At 37.5% G+C, this 21,668-nt stretch overlaps 2 protein-coding genes across 2 annotated transcripts; one reads left to right on the plus strand and one right to left on the minus strand.

Moving 5' to 3' along the window:
• Positions 1 to 7,764: 7,764 nt before the first annotated feature.
• On the minus strand, positions 7,765 to 21,237 carry LOC6644626 (synaptic vesicle 2-related protein). Its single transcript, XM_002067209.4, has 4 exons — positions 21,133 to 21,237; positions 9,037 to 9,552; positions 8,311 to 8,979; positions 7,765 to 8,230 (listed from the first exon to the last, which is right to left on the minus strand). Exons 1-4 carry the CDS (start codon positions 21,173 to 21,175, stop codon positions 7,812 to 7,814), a joined length of 1,647 nt encoding a protein of 548 aa, XP_002067245.3. The 5' UTR covers positions 21,176 to 21,237; the 3' UTR covers positions 7,765 to 7,811.
• On the plus strand, positions 14,939 to 19,924 carry LOC6644560. The gene is made up of 2 exons (XM_023177009.2): positions 14,939 to 15,179; positions 18,078 to 19,924. The coding sequence occupies exons 1-2, from the start codon at positions 14,954 to 14,956 to the stop codon at positions 19,004 to 19,006; spliced, it is 1,155 nt and encodes a 384-aa protein (XP_023032777.1). The 5' UTR covers positions 14,939 to 14,953; the 3' UTR covers positions 19,007 to 19,924.
• Positions 21,238 to 21,668: the final 431 nt, after the last annotated feature.

Consider the following 21,668-nt stretch of genomic DNA (forward strand, 5'->3'; position numbering starts at 1 on the left):
GTATACATACAAACGTGATCGTGAGAATCATCAAGCATGAAAGAAAGAAGAAAAAATAAAAAAAAATGAACAAAAAAAATAATGTACACCAGACGTTCTCAAAACTCTGACCATCCGTTTCGATTTATATTCTTTTTTGAAATTTATGTACTTATTGACAGAGGCAAGTGTAAGGCGTAAAGTTTTTGTTTTTGAAAAATATTAAGTACCCGCAACGGGGGGTGGAGAAGTTTACTCTAACGATACCTTACCAATGGGTCTATGTGGCGTATGAATAATAAACCAAAGAAATATTCATTGGATAGTGAATTTTAACAGTGCAATTTTGAAAAATTTACGTTTTACTATTTATTTACAATTTATGTTTAATAAAGGTTTGATAAAATATATATTTAAAATTAAAAATACAATTACATATTAAAGCAATTATTAATATATACCGATTAACATAATTATTAATAACTTTAACTAAGATATATTTAAAGATTTTTTAAAAATTGTTTTAATATGCACCGATATATTTGTATTCTATCTACATATTAAATATTAAAGTTATTATACATGTGCGAAAACTCTTCTATTTTTAAGAAATAATTCGGTTTTTATTTTACTACGAGTGTTTCTAAGCTGAGAGTATTTTGGAAAAGGGAAATAAATAAAGAAATGATTTCCCCTTGATGAAATTTCTAAACTTCTATTAATGTAAGTTGTCAGATCACTGCTAAATTATATATCTTAATATATATCTTAATATCTTATTAATCTTAATATCTTAATTATATTGATTAATGTACTTACCTACAAATTAAAGTATATATTAAATTTAATAGCTAATACTGGTAGATATATTCCCAATGGTTCATTTTTTTGGGAAAGTCTCTTATTTAAGTGAGATTGGCTATGTTAAGATCTTAAAAGGTTGACGAGGTCGTATTGAAAAAAAAAGTCGCAACAACAATTTTTTAATATTTAAATAGTTTTTTTGAGGGGGATTCATCTAATTTCGATAGGGGGATTCGTCTAATACGATAATACGATATTTTAACAGTGATCATCAAGTCTCATCTCTGCAGGCAGTGTGGCAGAGCATTCAGAGCTGCGCAGTCACCGTTGGCCACACAAATGGGTACGACAGCGGCAGAGGCAGCTATATAACTTGTTGTTGTTGGCTTTGGCACCCGCTCAGACACTCCAGAGAGGCACTTGGCATCAGGCCGAAGAAGCTGAAGCCGAAGACGAAGCTCTGAAGCACAGACACAGACACAGACAGAGCCACAGACGAAGACCAACAGCCACACCAAGGCCTGAAGTGAGACAGTTCTTTCGTCGGCGCCGCTAATCAGGCGGCCTAATGACATAGAATCGTTTGCCAATTAGAAGCCGTTTGGCAATAATATAAACCAATAGCCACAATAAGGCTAACTAGCATCAATAGATTCCTTTCTCTCTCCTAGATAGATAGATATCAACTGCAATAACAATTGTCAATTGCATACAGGGCTGGATTTCGAAAAGTTAGGGCTCTGGGGGCTAGTAAAATATTTGGCAATGAAATGTGAAAAGTTTCCCATGGTCTCTTGTGGATGCCTCCGCTTCCCTATCCTGATTGTGTACGTTCAAAAGCATAAAAGTATTATTCTATAAATAATGCATACATACATATGTATGTACATACATACATACATATATCGAATTTATGCATCTAAGGATCGTGATTCAAGATCATTTACAATTAGCCTAATATGGCAGGGCGGGGTGGCTGGGGACTAAAGAAAATTTCTAATTTCTATTTACTGTTGATATTCAATTTTTGATCAATCAGCTGGCAATTAATAACGGTTTTTTTTCTATTTCTTTTAAGCGTGTGTATGCATGCATGGTTGTATGTACATATGTACATATGTAGACATCGGAGTAATTACTGTATTTAGGCAAACAACATGACGACAGAAATACAGAAACCGATTTGCATGTCCGCTTCCGCACGTTGCTTGCATACTTTTCTCACCTGAAAGCATCGTCATCCGCACATCTCATCATCTCCATCTATAGCCATCTTCCAAAAAAAAAAAAACAAAAACAAAAACACAAACAAAAAAGCACAAAAAGAACCAAAAACCACTAGTGGGGGAATTGGCAACTTTGCTAACTGTTTTAGGCTATCTCCATCTCTATCACTCTATCACATGGCGGTACGTATGTGTGTGTGAGAGAGTTTGAGAGTCTGTGATGTGGGTAGCTGAAATAACAGTTTGCTTTTCTCCTCCTTGTTGTTGTTCGTATTCTTTTTTCTTTGCTGTTAGAGAGCCAGGTAAGCTTTGCAATACTTCTCTGTTTTCTCTCTCTCTCTCTCTCGCGGGCGCGCTAGCTCTCTTTTAACTGACACTCATACACACACTTGCACACAGACAAACTGGGCGCATTTAAACGGTAAACATCATGAATGCATTTGGAAAGTGGTTGTGGTTGTTGTTGTTGTTGCTGTTGTTGTTTTTGCTGTTGCCGCTCGCATGGTTCGTGGTGGTGTTTGCATTTTGCATTTCTTCTTCGCATTCTTTTATGTTTATATGGCTGCGACTGCGACTGCGACTGCAACTGCGACTGCGACTGTGCATCGCACAAATGTGCCAACAAGCTAGCCGAAGACGGCGTTTTCATTTCTCAGAATTGATTGGCCGACGCGTCAGCATTCTTTAGCGATTCTCAAAACCGCCAGCAACAGGCACAGGCACAGGCACAGGCTAAGGCACAGTCACAGGCACAGCCACAGAACTAGCACCTGTCGCCATTGCAGACATACATATATATATACATACATATGTGTGTAGACTTGGATAGGAGGGAGAGAATGGTGGTGGGGACGGGAACAGGGACATTGTGATTAAATAACGCTTTTGACTTGGACTCGGACTTGAACTTGGCGGGCGTCATACACGTCCTCCGCATGTCGTTGTCGGTTCGTCGTGTTCCTGGCCGTTCGCTTCATTAGCTCAACATGGCTGCCGCCGCCGCCGTCGTCGTCGTCGTCGTCTGCTTCGGCAACAAAGTTGGCCGAGTCTACATCATAGTCGTCGTCGTCGTCGTCGTAGTCTGTGCTCATTCCTATTCCACGCATGCGCAATCCACTTTTGAATTTGGCATCATCAGCAGCAGCAGCAGCAGCTCCGTTCAGTCCGTTTCCTTCCCTTGGCGTGTAAAACTATCGCCTAGTTCCTATGACAGGCACACTTCACTCACCTCATCCCCGGCTTTCAGCCAACACTCTAGCCATCAATGTTGTCGGCGTGAGTCTTAGCCATGCACGATCATTGTTTTGCATGTAAAATGCGAATCCATCTGCTCATCTCTAACGCGCACACTCACCTGTCGTTCATTGTAATTCCTCAACGCACTTGATTCGGTCTGTTCTTTTTATTGCTCGTTGCTGGCCCGACAGCCTCGTGCCAATTTGGCTAAGTCGCGACTATTTAACTATTTTGAGCCAAAAAGAAAAAGAAAAAAATGAAAGAAGAAATATATATTCTACAAACATATGTATATAAAGAAGGAAAGAGAAGGAAAATAGATAGATGCTGCTTGCCACCAAATTGGTTTGTTGCGACGTTTATCTCTGATTTGTATTTCACGGCACGTAGCACGTTCGACTCCTTCTCGTCTCTTCTCTTCGTCTTGGATGTTCTTCTTCTTGCACTTCATCTTCTTCTGTCTGCCCGTCTGTTTCCACATACAATTTCCTCCCCATTTGAGAGGGCCGCCTCTTTGGCATGACCCAGAAGCAAGTTATGTATAGAAGTGCAAGTATGTAGCAACATCAGCAACATCGGCAACAACAGCAGCAGCCGTAGCAAAGGCAACTTTGTTTGCTTAACGCTAATGCTAATTTGTGCCCATTGTGGGTCGATGGAGAGCCATCAGAGAGATTGATGGGAACACCGCTCACTACTCCCCATTGTATACCGAATGCGACACTTGTTGAATTTTGAAGTGGCATGGCCACCACCAACCAAGATAGATAAGTCCCGAATGAGAATAGTTCGATGTACTATACATAACTACACACACATGTCTGTACATATGTGTATGTATTATCGTATTTGGGATTTGACTCGAATATTTTGCTTATTTCCCAGCACAAGGTAGGAGAATCTCCTCATTATGACAAGAAGTTCTTTTGAAACTTTATTTTCTTTAGAATTTGCATATTTCGAAAAGAAATATTAAATAATTTAGATCAATTTGTGTTAATCATAAAATTGTCAAGGTAGAAGAGCTTTTCAGTATGAACTTAATTACAGTTTCTTTAAGTTCTTTTTTTAAAATCTTCAAATTTCAATTGAAATTCTTAAATAATTTTGAACTTTCCACAAATAAAAAAATATTTAGAATGTCCTTTGGCTAAACGACACTCGTATTGATTTGTGTTGTCATGTTGGGAAAAAAAAAGATGAGAAATTGGACTTAAATAATTTAATTTAAGTTTTTTTCATCCCTTTTTGAGTTGGTCCCTGAGCAACAAACTTTGCGTAGCATACTCCAGGGCTGTAAGGAGCAGTTAAAAATTTGCGATTTTTGGACAATATTGAACTATTTTGTTAGCCGACTCGAAGTCGAATATATTAATTTTAACATTGACAAATCATTTTAAGTAATACTTTTAGTGTTATTTAACAACTTGAACTTTAAAATTTTATTTAAAATTTGTTTTAGCACCCAATTAATTTTCAAATAAATTACCTAATATTTTTCATACCTAAGTAGAGGGTATTGAAAAAATTCGTCTGAGGGTGACGTTTCCAATCCCATAAAGCATAAGTGTGGATGGATCTAAAAAATATATTTGGGTATATCGAACATTTCTTGCTCAGAATTGTTGGATAAAAAATCGAAAATGCAACATCACTTTCAAGACTGACTAGTTAGTCGTTATATTAATATCTCACTCCATTCGTGTTTGAATGATTTTACTCTCTCTCTCTCTCTCGTTTTGTCATATTTTTCACAATAATCTAAAATTAATTGATCTTAAATGTATTTTTTGAAAAACTTTTGATTCCATTTAGGCATTTTTATTATTTATATTATTATTGATTTATATACATATTCATAAAAGAGACAATTGAAGTAATAAATAGACGAAAAAAAAAATGTTTGAGTTTTTGGCTTTTAAGAAAGTTTACCAAAAACTTCAACTACAGCGCGAATTTTGCCATATGCTATCCAAGACATGTTAAACAAGTACTCGCCCTCGGGAAATGGTAGAGTCTCGGTTAATCCATAATTCATTTCGGCAATATTCATTTTTTCAACAATTACAGGATGCTGTAATGAAAGAAGTTTTTTCACTTTCTTTGTTTACTACAATTTCCGTACTCACATTAATGGGACAAGTGTGATTCATATTGGTGTTTTTTGCAACCAATCCGTAAAAGAAAAATGCCACTGGATTGCTCTTTTGTTTTGCGAAAAATTTGCAGCCATCAACTGTGAGGTCATACAAAAAGGGTTTATAGCCATTGAAACGTTTGAGCAATTGAAATCGAACCTAAAATTTGTTCTCTTGTAATCATATACGAATGTTATATAATGCTTTTTAATCAAACTCACCGAAAAATTGGTAACTGGAAGTTCATGTAAATTAACTTTTACTGATACGTACTTATAAGTTCGGTTGATTGATTTCAAAAAGCAATATTCAAACGAACAGAACTGCTTGTCTAAATTCTGATATTTCAAGTTTGTAAACTCAAAATGCATACTTATCTTGAAATAAAATTAGAAAAACAAAACAAAATCAAATCGAAATTCAATAAATTCCATTTCCAGAGGCTTACTTTTTGCATTTGAGATCAAACCACAAAGACGAAAACTATCCAGTGAAAATTATAAAGTGAAGTCATGGCTTAGTTTAGTTTGATTGAAGCCGACCTCATTCGAAATGTTTTATATTTATATTTTTTCACATTTTTATTGATAACTTTTGTCAATTTTCCATATGAATAACTAAGATATTTTGAACAGATAATAGCTTAATATTTTTTCTGCATTAAAATTGCGCTACAAATGACTGAATCATTAGTGAAAACAATTTGCATGTACAATATGCAGTAATTAAGGGCTTCGAATTGATAACAATTGAAAAACAGCCAAAAAGTATGCATCCGAAAGGTGCATAAATTATGGCCATAAAATATCAATAAATTTGACAACTGTTTGTTTCATTAAAATTGTCTGAAATTTTCACTAAACTTTGTGATTTTGTTGTAGCTAATAAATAAAGGTATAAATAAAATGTATGTAATTCAATTTAGAATAATGTCTTTTAATCTGCATATATATCCAAGTGTTGATATACTAAATGGCTATATAACTTTTCAAAATCGATTAGAAATTGTCGAAAATACAGTCTAAGGAAAATATATGGAATCAAAAAAGTTGATTTTTAAAATATCTCAAATAACCCTCTAACTTTGTGAATTCGTAGTTCTGTCAATTTTCAACCGATTCTTAAAATTCATATATCAAAAACTATAATTTGGTCAATTTTGTTCAAAAATTATAATGATTAATCATAATACCTATTTTGATGTGGAAAAACAAATTTTTAAACATTTCTGTGAACAAGTCTATGTAAAAGAAAACGAATCCTGAATGAATTTGGCTCTAAAAACAAGTTTTTTGTTTTCCTTGGTGAAATTGTTTGATTTTACTGGCAGACCAAAAGAAGCGAGTACAGGTCAAATGAGGTTAGAGTTTCAAATTGAAGGTCAAATTTTTGCGCCAATGATGTGAAATTTCATTAATGATCAATGTGAGTTAAATTATAGCGGGTACGTTTAGGTTGCATAGCGCCAATTTATCTGTGTCTAGAGGTCGTATACACGTAGAGAAGGAATAAAGAAGACAGAGCCAGAGAGAGAGAGAGAGAGAGAGAGAGAGAGTGAGAGAGATAGAGGGGGTTAGAAAGATGCTTCCACGTAGCTAATGGAACTAGCATTGGGAGTGGGACTAAGACTGGGGACTGGCTAGCTGGCAGTTGTTATGTGGTTATCTGGCCAATGTCCATATAAGTCGAGAAATGCGCAGTTAGGCAATGAAATGGACAACGACAATACTAATACCCAGACGCTTCTTGGGCGACATGTTATGTTAGTTATCTATCTATCTATATAAATATATAAAAAGAGTACGATACAGACATAGAGAGAGAGAGAGAGTGAGAGAGAGAGAGAGATGTGGCTGCAGTTATGATTGGCAGCAGATGGACTTCGTTTCGGTCTTGGTTGGATTGTTGAATGTGGTCCCCGTGCGGAGCAAACACCGTTCACTGAATAAATAAAAACCGATTGCAGTTAGAGTTTGGAATGCGTTTAGTTGTGAACGTCCTCCTCCTTCTCTCTACAGTCCACTCCACTCCACTCCACTTCACTTCACTTCTCATCCCCTTGTCATCTAGAATCGTTTACCTGTTGGAGTCCCCATCAAACTGTCTGCTAGCGAATGTGAAGAATGTTAATGCAACCAAAAGACCGACAACGACAACGACAACGACGACAGCAGCATCTCTTGGCATCAAAAGAGAATGGGCACAAACATTTACCTAATCCATTTCCAATGCAGTTTTGCTCTCGTTCCCGTACCCGTTCCCGTTCCCCCATTTACCATTTACCATTTACCATGGCCATTTGCCAATGCCATTGCCATTGCCATTACCATTTTCATTCCCGTTCCCGCTCTCATTTCCAAAATCCCGTTCTGATTTCTTAGTTTTGGTTTTCTTATTTTCTCTTATATATTTTGTTTTTGTATATTAACTACTTAGAACTACTTAGAACTGACAGAATCGGTGTGGTTGGCGCTGTCACAGCTGCTGACACTGGTAATTCTGTTGATAGACTACTCAATTTTCGGCGTTGCTCTGGCAAAAAGAACGCCATGACTGACATAAGTATCACAAGGGCGAGCAAGGCCCACAGGACAGTATCACAATTGCTAAAGAACAGACGGCCGAGCACATTGCTACCAACAACAGCACCCAGACGACCCACCATCATGATGAAACACATGCCCATGGCATTAATATTGGTGGGATAGAATTCCATGGCAACGGTGCTAACCAATCCACCGCAATTGCCAATGGCCATTGTGACGGTTAGGCAAATGACAACCAAAACGAATATTTGCACCCAATGCAGAGCCACTAGGGAAATAATTGTTAATGCCATCCAGCCCACTGTCAAAGAAGAAGAAGAAGATGAAGAAGAGAGTTCATGTAAAGAATTATTAGGATTAGATGAATAATAATCGACTTACTTATCAGATTCCTTTTGCCAATATAATCAATTGTGTAGGCAAATATCACAAAGATTACAGTAAAGCAACCGCCAATGGTGACCATCAACTCATAGGTACTGACATCGACATCTATATGACAGATCTCCTCATGCTCCATGCCCACCACATCAGTTGTATTCGCTGGCGGCAAAGATTGAAGCACTGTACACATCAAACTGTCGCCATTCTCCCGGGAACCCATCACATCGAGAATTGTGGGAAACCACATAAATATGCCCTGGGCCATGCCATAGATAAGGAACTGAATGAGACAAATGTTGAGGGTATGGAATACGCGTGAACGATAAAACAATGGCACTGTCTGACTCCAGATAAGACGCACTGCATCGCAGAAACCATGAACATTGGATAGACTGGCGCCGCTTTTGCCACTTTGTAGGATCAAACGATGCACTGGAAACTCAGAGCTTGGACGGCCAGTGTTTTGGGCAAACATTTTACGCATCGTTTCCAATGCCAATTCATCTTTGCCCTGGATAAGGTCATACTTCGGTGTCTCGGGTATAATGAAAAGACCGACCAGAGCCAACACCGAGACGGATACATCGCCAATTAGCAGAATTCGCCACGATGAGATATGCATGCCGAACATGTGAATCTGCAGTGGCAGAATGCCAATGGCCATGGCTAAATGGAGACCAATTAGTTATTAAGATTTTTGTGGTCGGCATTAGTTCTACTTACATGGTGCAAACATCATGGCCACGCACATGAAACCAGATAACAGGGTCACATGACGCACACGAGAGCCATTGCCATGGAACTCACCGCACAGACTGAAGACACACGCCTGACAGCCCGATATGAAGAATCCCGTCATGAAACGGAACACAATCAGCATCCAAATGTTGACAGAGAAACCGGAAATGGTCGAACAGATGACACTTAGGACAACGGCATAACGTAGAGTCACTACACGTCCCCAGGTGTCGGCTAGGAAACCCATTGCATGCGAGCTAAGGACTACACCAAGGAATCCAGCCGATGCCAGAATTCCCTGCTGTTCGAGTGTTGGCTTCAGATCGCATTCCATTTGATTCATAATCAAACTGACGCCCATTATTTCGACCATAACTGCCATGAAACACAGGCCACAGATCAGCAGCAGCTTGTAATGGAACCATCCGACGCCCGTCAATGTGATGGCCTCCTCGAAGTTATGTGGCAACGGTTTACATTTTTCCTCCTCCAATCGTTTGCCTGCAATCAGAATCAATCAATCAATCAATCAATCAATCAGTCAATCAGTGGCAATTCAGCGTCAAATGAAATTCTCGAAATTTGCATAATTGCCATTGCCTATAAATAGGCGAAGAATCATGCTAATGCCAATGCAGACATTTCAAATGCTCACAATGGCTGAGCAAGACCAAGAGGCAGAACCCTTGCCACCCGATGTCCGTTTGCCCAAGGAGCAGCCACCATCACCATTCTTTGAGACGAAAACATTTCGCTTAATCTCAATATTCATCTATGTGAGCGGCATCAGTGGCCTGGGCATGGTTTTGGCCTTTTATTATCTTATATTCTTTGACTCCAGCATGCCGGATATACATCTCAAGTTTCCCGTCTCCATTGGCGGTCATCCAGTGCAAAAAGTGCATGAATATCAATAAACAGGTGAGTAAGTGACTATATCTTTGTATATGTGTGTGTGTGTGTCTAAGTGTCTGCCCTCCCCCCCACGACGAAAAGACACCACAATAGACCCAACTAATTGGATTTGCCATTTGGTCATTGTTTCAAGCAATAACAAATAATTTATAAAGACTAGCTCAAATACCCTTAAAATTCATAATTATCCGACCTGATATCGTTGTTCGAAACTGAATCAAATCAAACAGAATTGAAATTAAAGTTTTTTCTATTTGGTTTTCATCTATTTAGGTAAAGTGCTAAATTAATTATTAACTAATCAGTTAATTTGTTTAATTTTAAAGCTTTAAATCCCAAAATGCAAACTGCCGATAACATAGAATTGTGTAGAAAAAATATTGCACTAAATTTAATTTTCAACATATTTTGTGTTCGTGAATACTAGCACTGCTTGCCCCCACTTACACTGCTTTCGATATGAAGAAGCAGATCGCTTACATTATCAATACGATTTGAAGCAAATAAGTTTTTTGTTACATTCCAATTGTCAAAGTCAAGGGAATTCAATTTATTTTAGTATAGCCAACAAAATCAAACCAGGTCAAGTGGCTGCCCAAACTAAGCACGTGATGGATAGGACATATAGAGAGAGAGAGAGAGAGAGAGGGGGAGAGGGAGAGGTAGTGAAAGAAGGAAAGGAAATAGTTTTGGCCGAATCTTATTAGTGTAGACTGGCCAAGACGTTGGCTTGCCTTACCGTCGTGTAAATGGATATAACCCCAAACGCACTGCATTGCATTCAATGTGGGTCCCCCCTCACCCGCACCACCTCTTACACCCTTGGCCGGGGACCCATTGGGCGAGCAGAGAGAAACCGCAAAACGAACGCGTCGCTGCCGGCATTAGTTGAACGTTCCGTTCGATGGCACGGAATGTTCCCGCCGTATTTTTTAGCTTTCAGTTAGTTCTCTAGAGACAGAGGTCTCCTCTAGTTCGTGTCTTTCGTTTTTTTTCTCTTCTTTTTATTGAGCAAAAACACAGTCATGTCACAGATAACCCTCTCCAATTTAGCCGCCGTTGTCAATGAGGCCAAAGATGAGGAGATTCATGTACCCAAATCGGACGATTTCTTTGAATCGAAAACATTTCGTTTACTCACACTGATCCTCTATATGGGCGGAGTCAGTGGAATGGGATTAACGCTAGCCATGTATTACTTTTTCATCTGGGATTCACGTATGCCGCCATTGCCCATATTCAAGCATACGCATCCCATTGGCTAAATCGGAGACCTTCTTCCGTAACCAACAATAACAACAACAACAACATTTTCATCATCATCATCATTGGGTGAGTGCCTATCTATTCCTAGGGCTAGGTCAGTTTGGGATTAATTGTAATAGGGGGCCCAAAACAGAGTGCAAAGCAAAAAAAAAAAAAGGCACCTAGCCACACATATCAAAAGTTGTCAGACTTGCACAAAATTAATCCGCTTTTCCACGTTCCACCAAATCGCAGAGTTTAAATTCCCCCAAACACACATTCGCCCTCTGGTTTACGTCATCCAATTGTCTGCCTAGTCCAAGTCCATGTCATTACGTTTCGATTCAATGCGATTCGATTCTGATTTTGATTTAATCTACATCAAATGCCAAACAAACTGAAATCAGTAATTGACGCGACACACAACGGTGACCACCACCAGTTGTCCAGCATGTCATCGGATACAGCTCCAGCCATGTCTCCGACTCCTCCTGCGACACCGTCAAGTGTTGCCAATTTGGCAAAAATTGTCAATCTTATCGAGTCGAATGTTAAAACGGAGGAGCAATCGTTCTCGCCCATCGGTAGCAGCAGTAATAGTGTCCGTCTAGCCAGTAGTAGTGCTCCCAGACGTAGCACCTGTTCGTATATACCCAAAACGCCCCAATTGGAGGAAATCATATTCGCCGAGCCAACGTGCACGGAGCGTTTTGCCCGCTACTTTGTCCTTATCATCTATCTGTGTGGTCTCTGCAGTTTGGGTTTCTTTCTATCCATCTATCATGTCTTTTTCTGGGACTCACGAATGCCGCCAGTGTTCAAGGGTCAAAAGAAGTCCCCAGCCTTTGGCTAATATTAATTGTTGTTTGACATAAGAAAAAACAAAACTTAATTCATCTATCGCTGACCAATGAATAGGTGAGTGTGGCTCCAGTCCAAATAAACACGATTTATGTTTAATTTTGTGATCAAATACATATTTTTACTAGTCCGAATGCCAATTATTAGACAATTTCTATTCTATTTAATAATTACTGTCAATAGTTTTAAAGAAAATTCGCGTTTTCCTATAGAGAATTCTGATTAAACTAGAAAAAAAAACTCAATTTTAAAGAAATCTGAATTAGAAAACTGCTGAATGCAATGAATAAGTTTGATTCTTTGTTTGAATTAGGATTTAATTAAAAAAAAAAAAACAACAATCTTTGAGCATTAACAAAAATTATTGAGTTTTATTAAACAAAACAAAAAATTAAGTTTGGGCTGTTGAAAATTATCTAAACATAGAGCTCTCAAACTGACGATGTAAAATTTTAATGGAGAAAATTTGCTCCGAAAACATATTGTCACATATAAATAATGTTAATAAGCCCATCCTATTTCTACCCTTAAAAAATAGAAATGACTAATTTATTTAAATTATAATTAGTTCGAATTTCAACCAAAATCGAGGAATATTATTTGGTTTTTTTTTTCAAACAAACAAAATAAACAGAAATACAATTTGGGTACAATTTCTTGCATATTCGTTTTATGGAAAATTCCTAAAGACAGAAACTTGTAAAATGCATTTCAAATAATGAATTTTTAAAATCATTGGAAAGTTTTGACCAAGTTTGTGACTTGCATTACGTTTGGGTTAAATTGCAATGCTTTTTCATTAATCAATAAATAATAACAAACGAGAGAGAGAGAGGGGGGAGAAAGAAACAAAAGCAATTAACACAACTGTAGTTATTTTCTTTGACTTTTGAATGCAAAAACTTTTGAAGAAAAGCGTCTGAAAGTATGCCACATTTTCTTACATAGAAATAAAATAAACTTTTGCTTGGATATTGTGAAAAACTAAAAATATTGTCAGTTTAACTAGACCATGAATAAACAATTAAGTTAACTAAGACCAGATCCTTATCTGGGCCTGAGAACAAATAATTGGATTCAATTCCATTTAAAGCGAGCCAACAGGGCGTATGATTTATTGATTATTGAGCACAATCAAAGCCATTGATAAATTGCAGAACATTCTCGATGTGTGTGTGTGTGTGTTTGTCTTTTTTTCCCATTCGCAATTACCAAATGTAATTCCTGAAATTACATGAGAATTTCTAACGCAAATCGGTCAATTGTATTAAAACCATTTAAAGGTTACCGAAGCAAAACGGAAAAGGAAATTGCCCTAAGCCGGGGACTCCATTCATTTTCGAGGCCAAAAGTCGACACGATGGAAAACAAATGCTTTAAGGCAAGTTTTGACTGACTGAACTCTATGAATGTGTGTGTGTGTGTGTGTGTGTGTGTGTGTGTGTGTGTATTTGGCCTACATCCTGTGCGAAACTTATACAACCAAAATCAATGGCCAACATTGCAAAACCTCCTTCAATCCTCCTCTTACTACACTTTCACATCACACCCAAAATGTTCCATGGCTCTCGGCTCTCGTTTAGCTCTTTAGCTCAGTGGCTCGCTCTCAGTTGCATTCGTTTTGTCCTAGTGACCCAGTTGCAGTTTATTAACCTCGAGACAACAACGAGCTAGGCGGACACAGTTCCAGTTGTTCCCAAATAGCACATAGCATAACGAAAACGAAGGTGTCACCTGAGTCGTTGGTTTAGGGGTTGCATTCGATGGGATGAATATAATGGAATGGCATGGCATGGCGTGGCTTGCAATGCTTGTTGAGGTGAGGTGAGCGAAAGTTTTAGTTGAGTTTTGTTGCCTTGAGTCGGCGTCCTTCGCGGCGAAGGTTGAATGAAATTTGAATTTGTGCGCCTGTGTGTGTGTGTGAGGCTTTCGGCAAGAATTCAAATTTCATGAGCAACACATTTTACACATATTTCTGATTGATATTTCATTTTAAATAAAATGGGTAGGCGGGCTATGATTGAGTGATGGATGAATTCGACATGCAATACCGCAAAATCTCTGAAATTTTGGAACGTGCCAACGTGCTTTGTAATTATTTTGGAATGCCATCAGCGCGTGGCAAATGTTTCAGCTCCCCTCATCACTCATCACTCATTGTATTCCTTCTCCCTTTTTTAAACATAAACACGGAAGAAAGGGAAAAATAAATTTATGAATGAAGATCGAAACTGAGAGACGAGCAACAGCGACAACGACAATCATGATGATAATGAGGCCAATGATGACTAAGATGATGATAATGATGATGATGATGCCTGGGCCTGGCATTGCTCCTGGCTCGTCCCAAATGTCTTCGTCGTTGTTGGTATTGTTGTTGTTGTTGTCGTTGGTCGTTGTCGTCGGTGGTCGTCGTCGTTGTTGGTCGGTCTCGTTGCCTCGTTGTTGTCGGCTAACTCTCCAGGCTCTGGGGCGTCATTTCGCTTGCATACGCTGGACGCGTCGGTTGGAAAATTTTCTACATTTTAGCGGTGCAACAATTACAATAACAACCACAAATAATAATAATAATAATAATAATAATAAGATTAGTAACAATATCCACGCGTCCGCCCTGCATTCACAATAACATTATTGCATTTACAACTGAAACAAAAAATAAACTTTAAGCACAAAAAACCATAAATATAAACAAATTTTTATTCTTGTTGTGTTTTGTTACTTTTTGTTGTGGTTGGTTTTTTTTTTGTATAAAAAAACATATCAAAAAATTGAAAACGAAAACAAAACAAATCAAAACAAACAAAGAGAAAGCATATATAAAAATAATCCTATAAAAAATAAATAAATTACAAAATCAAAATAAACAAAAATTCGAGAAATGCATTCGAAAGTCAATTCACTGGAGGAGAAAGTGAAACTGCCGCCCACAGAGACAATAAGTCGCTGCTATCAACCGCAGCAAAGCAATCGTAAGGTCATCCGCATCCTAACTGTGGCCGTCTATGTGCTATGCGTCTCATTGGCGGCCATAATGTTGTCGCTCTATTATATATTCATATGGGATCCGACCATACGGCCATTTATAACCAAGGGCAATCACTGCGGTAAGTAGTAGTGGTCCAACAAATTGCGAACCATTGCGATTATGGGCCAGAACAAAACAAAATGCAATTTGCTTATGTTTGGGGTCGGTTGGCCAAGCGAGACGTACCCAAGTTAAATCAAATTTACCAAATTTCTGTGGCTGTCTGTTGTCTGTGTGTGTGTGTGTGTGTGGTCAATCTGGGACATGGGCCATAAAGTAGGCTATAGTTCAAATTGAGCTTCAAACCGTAACCGTAACCGAAACCGAAAACTTAAAAACTCTCACCGAAAAGGGCGTGAATGTTTCTCATATTTTGTTGTAAATTTTGTAAATCAATTCGAAATTAGGTCACACACACACACACGGTCATGACTATAGACATGTATGGAAGGGTGCAGCCCTTGTCTCTGACTATGCACACAGACACACACACACATAGATTTTGTAAATCTGTCTAAGCAATTATTTCCATTCAAGCCTTCTCTCTGACTTTATTTTGCCTAAAAGTAGACTACATATTTAGTGGCCAATGAAACTTTTTAATCAAAATGAAGTAAGTAAGTCGTCTCGCCGACTTAGGTATACCATACACCAGTAAAGCAAATATTTCAACTTTATTAAACAAATGCATTTTCACATGCTTTTTACAAGCATATCTTAGTATCTCGCTCACTCAATCATACGAACACCCTAGCGCCCCCACCAGCCAACGGCCAACTCCGGCCTTATGGAAAAACGTTTATATGCATAACTCGACTGTTTTTTGTCCGATTTTGATCAAATTTAGTATTTTGCTAGATTAGTATTAAATTTAAGTGTGCCAAGTGTGATTGCATAAGGTACAAAAATACGGGAGATAATCAAGTTTTTCAAATTACGGGGGCGGAAAAGGGCGTGGCAAAATTTTTACACATACAAAATGTGTGCATTTACTAAGCGAATATACATACCAAATATGGTGTCTCTAGCTGGAATAGTTTTTGAGATAAACGCTTTTTTTAAATTGCGGGGGCGCAAAGGGGCGTGGCAAAAATTTGAAATAAACTTGATCACTCTACATACTACACGAGTCTACATACCAAATTTGGTGGCTCTAGCTCTTACAGTCTCCGAGATCTAGGTGTTCATACGGACAGACGGACGGACGGACAGACGGACGGACGGACAGACGGACAGACAGACGGACATGGCTAGATCGACTCGGTTGTTGATCCTGATCAAGAATATATATACTTTGTGGGGTCGGAGATGCTTCCTTCTGCCTGTTACATACATTTTGGCGACTTTAATTTCACCCTATGGGTGTATGGTATAAAAAGTTGTTTATGAACTTATTTTCATTTTCAAATCTATTCGAGTTTTTTTAAGAGCTTTTCATTATTAAGTGATGAATTTAGACAACAGCACAATTAGATTGTTAATGAAGCGACCAAAGAGCTATGATTTTTATTTGAATCACAAGGGGCATTATTATCCTTCGGCTACTAATTGTTTTCAAATTAAGAGGAGAACATTATCTTTTACTTTTTAGTTGCCTATTGCCTACTTTAGGGATGAATTTTTGGTCACTTATTAATTAACACTCAATCATTTACTTATAATAACCTTGCAGGGAATACGTTAAAATGGCCGGTCCAGCATTTATAATTTTGGTCAGCATTGAATGGCATGTTAATTTACAAGTCTCTTTAAATTAATCGTAATCTGTCAATTAAACAGAAACTAGAATGAAACATGGCACTTTATCTTTTTACTACCACAGAGATATAAAGTATGAAATTTGGTTAGATTAGACAATTATAACGTGTAGGGTTATATGATCAATCGGTCGAATAGTTTTATAAGGAAACACTTTTAGAATTCTTACTTTGAAAAGCTACCAAGTTTTTGTTCTGATCTGATCTGACTAATATATGATTTAACAGCATAAGAAAAACTGGAAAATCTGTTTTCGTTTGGTTTTCTATCTTACATTTTATAATTAAGACTGAATTAGATTATCGAATAGAACGAATAAAAATCGACAGTTTATAAATATGAATGTATGTTTGTTGACAAAGGAAAAGAGTTTGGAACAAAGGCTCGAAATAGCCGATATTAACTGATTTCATTATAGGCCAAAATCTAAATACATACATACATATGTCTAGGCTTATATAAAAGAATAACCTACTGATACATGAATACATGCAAATTGAATTACATTTGTAGGCCTTGAAAAAGGATATTTTAAAATGAAAAATGCCAATGGACTACGCTTCAATCAAATCATAGGATTTGATTTGATAGGGCTAAAAATTTCGCCTATGTCTATTAACCGGCTACTAAGAGCCTTTAATAAACTAATTGCGTTTTCTTTGGTTTAAGTCAAACCTCGGCTCGAGGTTAGCATTTGGAAGATCCATCCAAAACTGCATTGGCCATACGATATCTTCAACGGTAGAACCAATTGGAAATTGCAATCAAATTATAAACATTAATCTTGAGCCGGCTAAAATGCGAGTCTTGACATAAATTTCAATAAGGTCCTAATGTAAGCAAACTCATTAGTTTTAGACATTTGATAAATGTTTTTCAATATATTGCACAATATGAGCATATTTGTTTTAAATATTTGAAATATTTATTCCATTAACAAAAACCTATATAAAAAAGAATTAAACAAATTAAAAATCACGTAGCTGGTTGCGATGACAAAGCCGTATGTATATGTTTAAATATGATGTAAAAATATATAATATATAACAAAATAAATTCATTTCAAAGTTTTTTTGCCTTTTGCCCTTCAACTTGGACTTCTAGTCGGTAATGAACGAAAGTTCATGACTTTTTGGGATAACCTAAAATATTTGATAAGTTTAATTGGCTTTCAAGTAAACGAATTTTATTAACATTTTGATGTTTTGCTTTCTTGCAGACAAAATTGTGATACCCGAAAAAATTGCCATACGCCTTTTAAACTCATCGGAAGTCACCGCAGAGCAGTTCTACAAGCACATCCTCGAACAGTATCGCATTCTCAATCATTTGCAACAGCAGCACCAGCAGTTTTTGCACAAACAGCATCTGCAATTGAAGCAACTGGATGCGAGCAATCGTTTCCAAGAGGTTTTTGCCACGGCCACCATAATTCAGGCGCATCCCCAGTCGCTTGAGCCGCTTAAAAAGTCGCCGTCATCGAGGACATTAACGGTCAATAGTAGAAGTAACTACAGCAATAGTAACAGCAGCAGCAGCAGCAGCAGTTCCATTGGCTTAGGTAGCTCCGCCAGCATCAATGCAGCAGATGCTGTCGTCTCACCTCATGGCCATCACCTGCCACTGGTGTTGGACACTTCACCGCCAGCAGATATGTCAAGTTCGGGACACCTGAAACGGAAGTCTCATCGTGGCCACTATAAACATCATCGGGGAAGGGTTGGGGGACAAAAGCGCAATCTGGTTAATGCTTCGAGCGGTTCCCCTTGGGTGAGCACCACAGCAGCTGCCAATTTCGCTTTGGGTGAGCCGCAACAACAAGAGTCGGCGGCTGGTCCAGCTGCAGCTTCGGGAGTGGCAGTGGCCACAGCTTCTGTGCCACATGGCTATATGGATACACCATTGAATCCAGCGGCCGGAACAATTGTGCAGCAGCCATTGCAATTGTATACATCAATGCCCATACCATTGATCCTCAGTCCCAGCGATGAGAAGCGACCCTCGCATCATGCCCATAATCATGCCCATGGCGAGCGACGTGGAGGAGCTCAAGCCCGACGGAGGACAACAACGGCCACGGTGTCTGGCTACGATTCGCAAACGTATCTCAATCCGTTTTTAACCGGTGAACTAATCTTTGAGAAGTAAGGAACGAAATCGTTGTGAAGCGTACACACATCCTTACACAGATACTACTAATACATATAGCAGTTATATATGTATTAGATGGCCAAAGTTAGTTCAATATATTTTAAGCCGACGCGGACACTTTCTACACAGAATTCGGACTCTCATATCACACACACACACAGACAGACAGACGCACCTAAGAGAAGGATATAATGGCGAATAATAGTAGTAGATCTTAGACATTGGAATGCCCGATGATGGAAAGAAATTTGCAATTTGTTATACTCGTAGTTTTCCCCCAATGATAAGATTATCTTTAATAATCCATCTTTCCAAGCATCAAAAGGATCGAAAGAAACCGTAAAATATATCAAAAAAGTAATAACAATTTATATAGAGGGATATATACACTCAATACATATATATACACATATATAAAAATATATATTCAAAGTCGTCTCTAAGTGGGTCTCATCTCAGCTATGTAGAAGGACAAGGAAGAAGACTGAGGGCCCTCAAAGAAAACAAAACAACTTTAAACTACTTTTGCATACTAAATAAAACGAAAAACATATATCCAAATACATACATACTACGAGTATACATGTTGAACAATAGTTATACATATGTACTAGTTAGTTAACTACCGAAAAACGAAAAAGACATACATATTGCATAGATACATACAAAGCATACTTATATACGGGACCCACATCCACTAGAACTTCACTCAGTCACAAAATTGCAACTACAAAAAGAAAAATATATATATATATATTATATATAATAATAAAAGAAAAGGAAAACTGCAAAGTCACACAGCGGCAAAGCAAGCAAACACCCCACCAGGACACTGCTTCAATTTTCAAAGGCAGCTAGCGAATGCTACATACATATACATTTACATATACCAACCAACCTAAATATATACATACATATATATACAATACATAAATACCAAAATGGAAAACTAAAAGAAACCCCCAATAATAGTTTTAATTCGAATAGATAATAATAATTAGCCAATTTATAGGCCACCCACACACACATACACACACACACACACACGGAAACTCGGCAAGAAAAAGTGAGTAAATATCAGCTAAGAGAAAGTAATTCAAATATATCCCATGTACAATCCAGTGTTGGTAGGTGCATTATAAAGTGCATGGCATACATTGCACTGCTTGCTATGATCAAGGGCCCAAAGATTATTGCTTTCTCTCATGTACAATTTCGAGTTGGGACTGCTTATGATACCACGAGAGAGATGGGAGATCAGATATTTTAAATCACTTACAATTCGATTTGGCCCTACTTACTACCAATTATGCGGTTTGGCAAAAAAATCGATATGTCGATATTTGATTTCATGTACGATTATGAGTTGTAAAATGCATGGTACGTAAGCAGAGTACACTGCTTGCTTTAATCATAATTCCCAAATCAACATTGTTTGCTTCGGCAAGTTTTCTCTCTAACATTGAAAACACCCAAAACATATAAGTACAAAATCTAGTCTGATTTTCACATTTTGTTTTACAATATTAGTCAGTATTTGTTGTTTTTGTCAATCAGCAAAGTCATCCTTTGTAATTTAGTGCCTTACTTTCGTAATCAATGTAAATCAATGACAATTATTCAGATTTACTTAAAAATCGGCTCGAATTTGATAGAATAGCAACCAATTTCGTAAATGAGAACGTTCGTTGAGCAAGTTTGGGGCAACAAAAAAAAACGGCTTGTCTTCTAAGTCTAATGCAAGCAGTGTAGGTTTATATCCTTAATAGCGACTTTTACTTTTGAACACACACACACACACACACACACACACACGAATACAGCCAGTTTTTTTACACGAGTCAAGGACGAGAAAAGGAACTGCATACAACTCATGAGATATGATATACAAAAACATAATATATATACACATACATATGTTAGAAAATCGGTATATATCCTGCATACATTATATATTAATACACATGTATTATATATATATGTATAAATATATCTTATATATGTTTACCAAAAAAAAAAAAAAAAAAAACAAAAGTCAATTTGGCAATAATAAAGCATAGCAAAAACTGAAGAAATTTAAAAAAAAAAAACAAACACAAATTTGTTTTATTTGTATTCCTTACCACGATTGTGTTCACAGTCAATGATATAGGCTTGATTATCCATGACTTTTAGGATTTAAGCAGTTACACAATATTACACAAGCACTTACACACACACACACACATACACACAACGATTTAGGTAAGGGGAGGAAAAAAAAAGTGACAAACCGAAACCGAGAGCACAGAAAAAATAATAATAAATATAAACTACCGATGACGCTGCCGCCCGATTTTCAACTGTCGAGCATTTAGCCAAAGACGTGGACTTTTTAACTCTATGCTTTACCACACATTGTATCTCTCGACAAACCGTACGTGCCCAATACCAAACCGTACCCAAGACTAAATCCCGGCGATGATTACAAATTGTTGCTCTCTGTAAAAATTTTGGTTGTCGCTATGCTTGGTTCTATTTAGATAGATCTTTGGACTCGTAAAGCACTAAAACTTTTGGCTATAATAAACATATGAGGAAAACAAGAAGACACACACAAGAAAAGCAAAAGTATCCGCAGAAGAATAACAAAAACAGGCAACAAATTCTGCAAGTCAGC

The sequence above is a fragment of the Drosophila willistoni genome (assembly GCF_018902025.1).
Source record: "Drosophila willistoni isolate 14030-0811.24 chromosome XL unlocalized genomic scaffold, UCI_dwil_1.1 Seg142, whole genome shotgun sequence".
Lineage (NCBI taxonomy): Eukaryota > Metazoa > Arthropoda > Insecta > Diptera > Drosophilidae > Drosophila > Drosophila willistoni.

Coding starts and splice junctions, on each gene's coding strand:
- LOC6644560 (XM_023177009.2), top strand. CDS start 14,954: ATGCATTCGAAAGTCAATTCACTGGAGGAGAAAGTGAAACTGCCGCCC. Junction 15,180..18,077: donor AACCAAGGGCAATCACTGCG/GTAAGTAGTAGT, acceptor GCTTTCTTGCAG/ACAAAATTGTGATACCCGAA.
- LOC6644626 (XM_002067209.4), bottom strand. CDS start 21,175: ATGGATAATCAAGCCTATATCATTGACTGTGAACACAATCGTG. Junction 8,980..9,036: donor GGCCATGATGTTTGCACCAT/GTAAGTAGAACT, acceptor GTCTCCATTTAG/CCATGGCCATTGGCATTCTG. Junction 8,231..8,310: donor TGGCAAAAGGAATCTGATAA/GTAAGTCGATTA, acceptor CTTCTTTGACAG/TGGGCTGGATGGCATTAACA.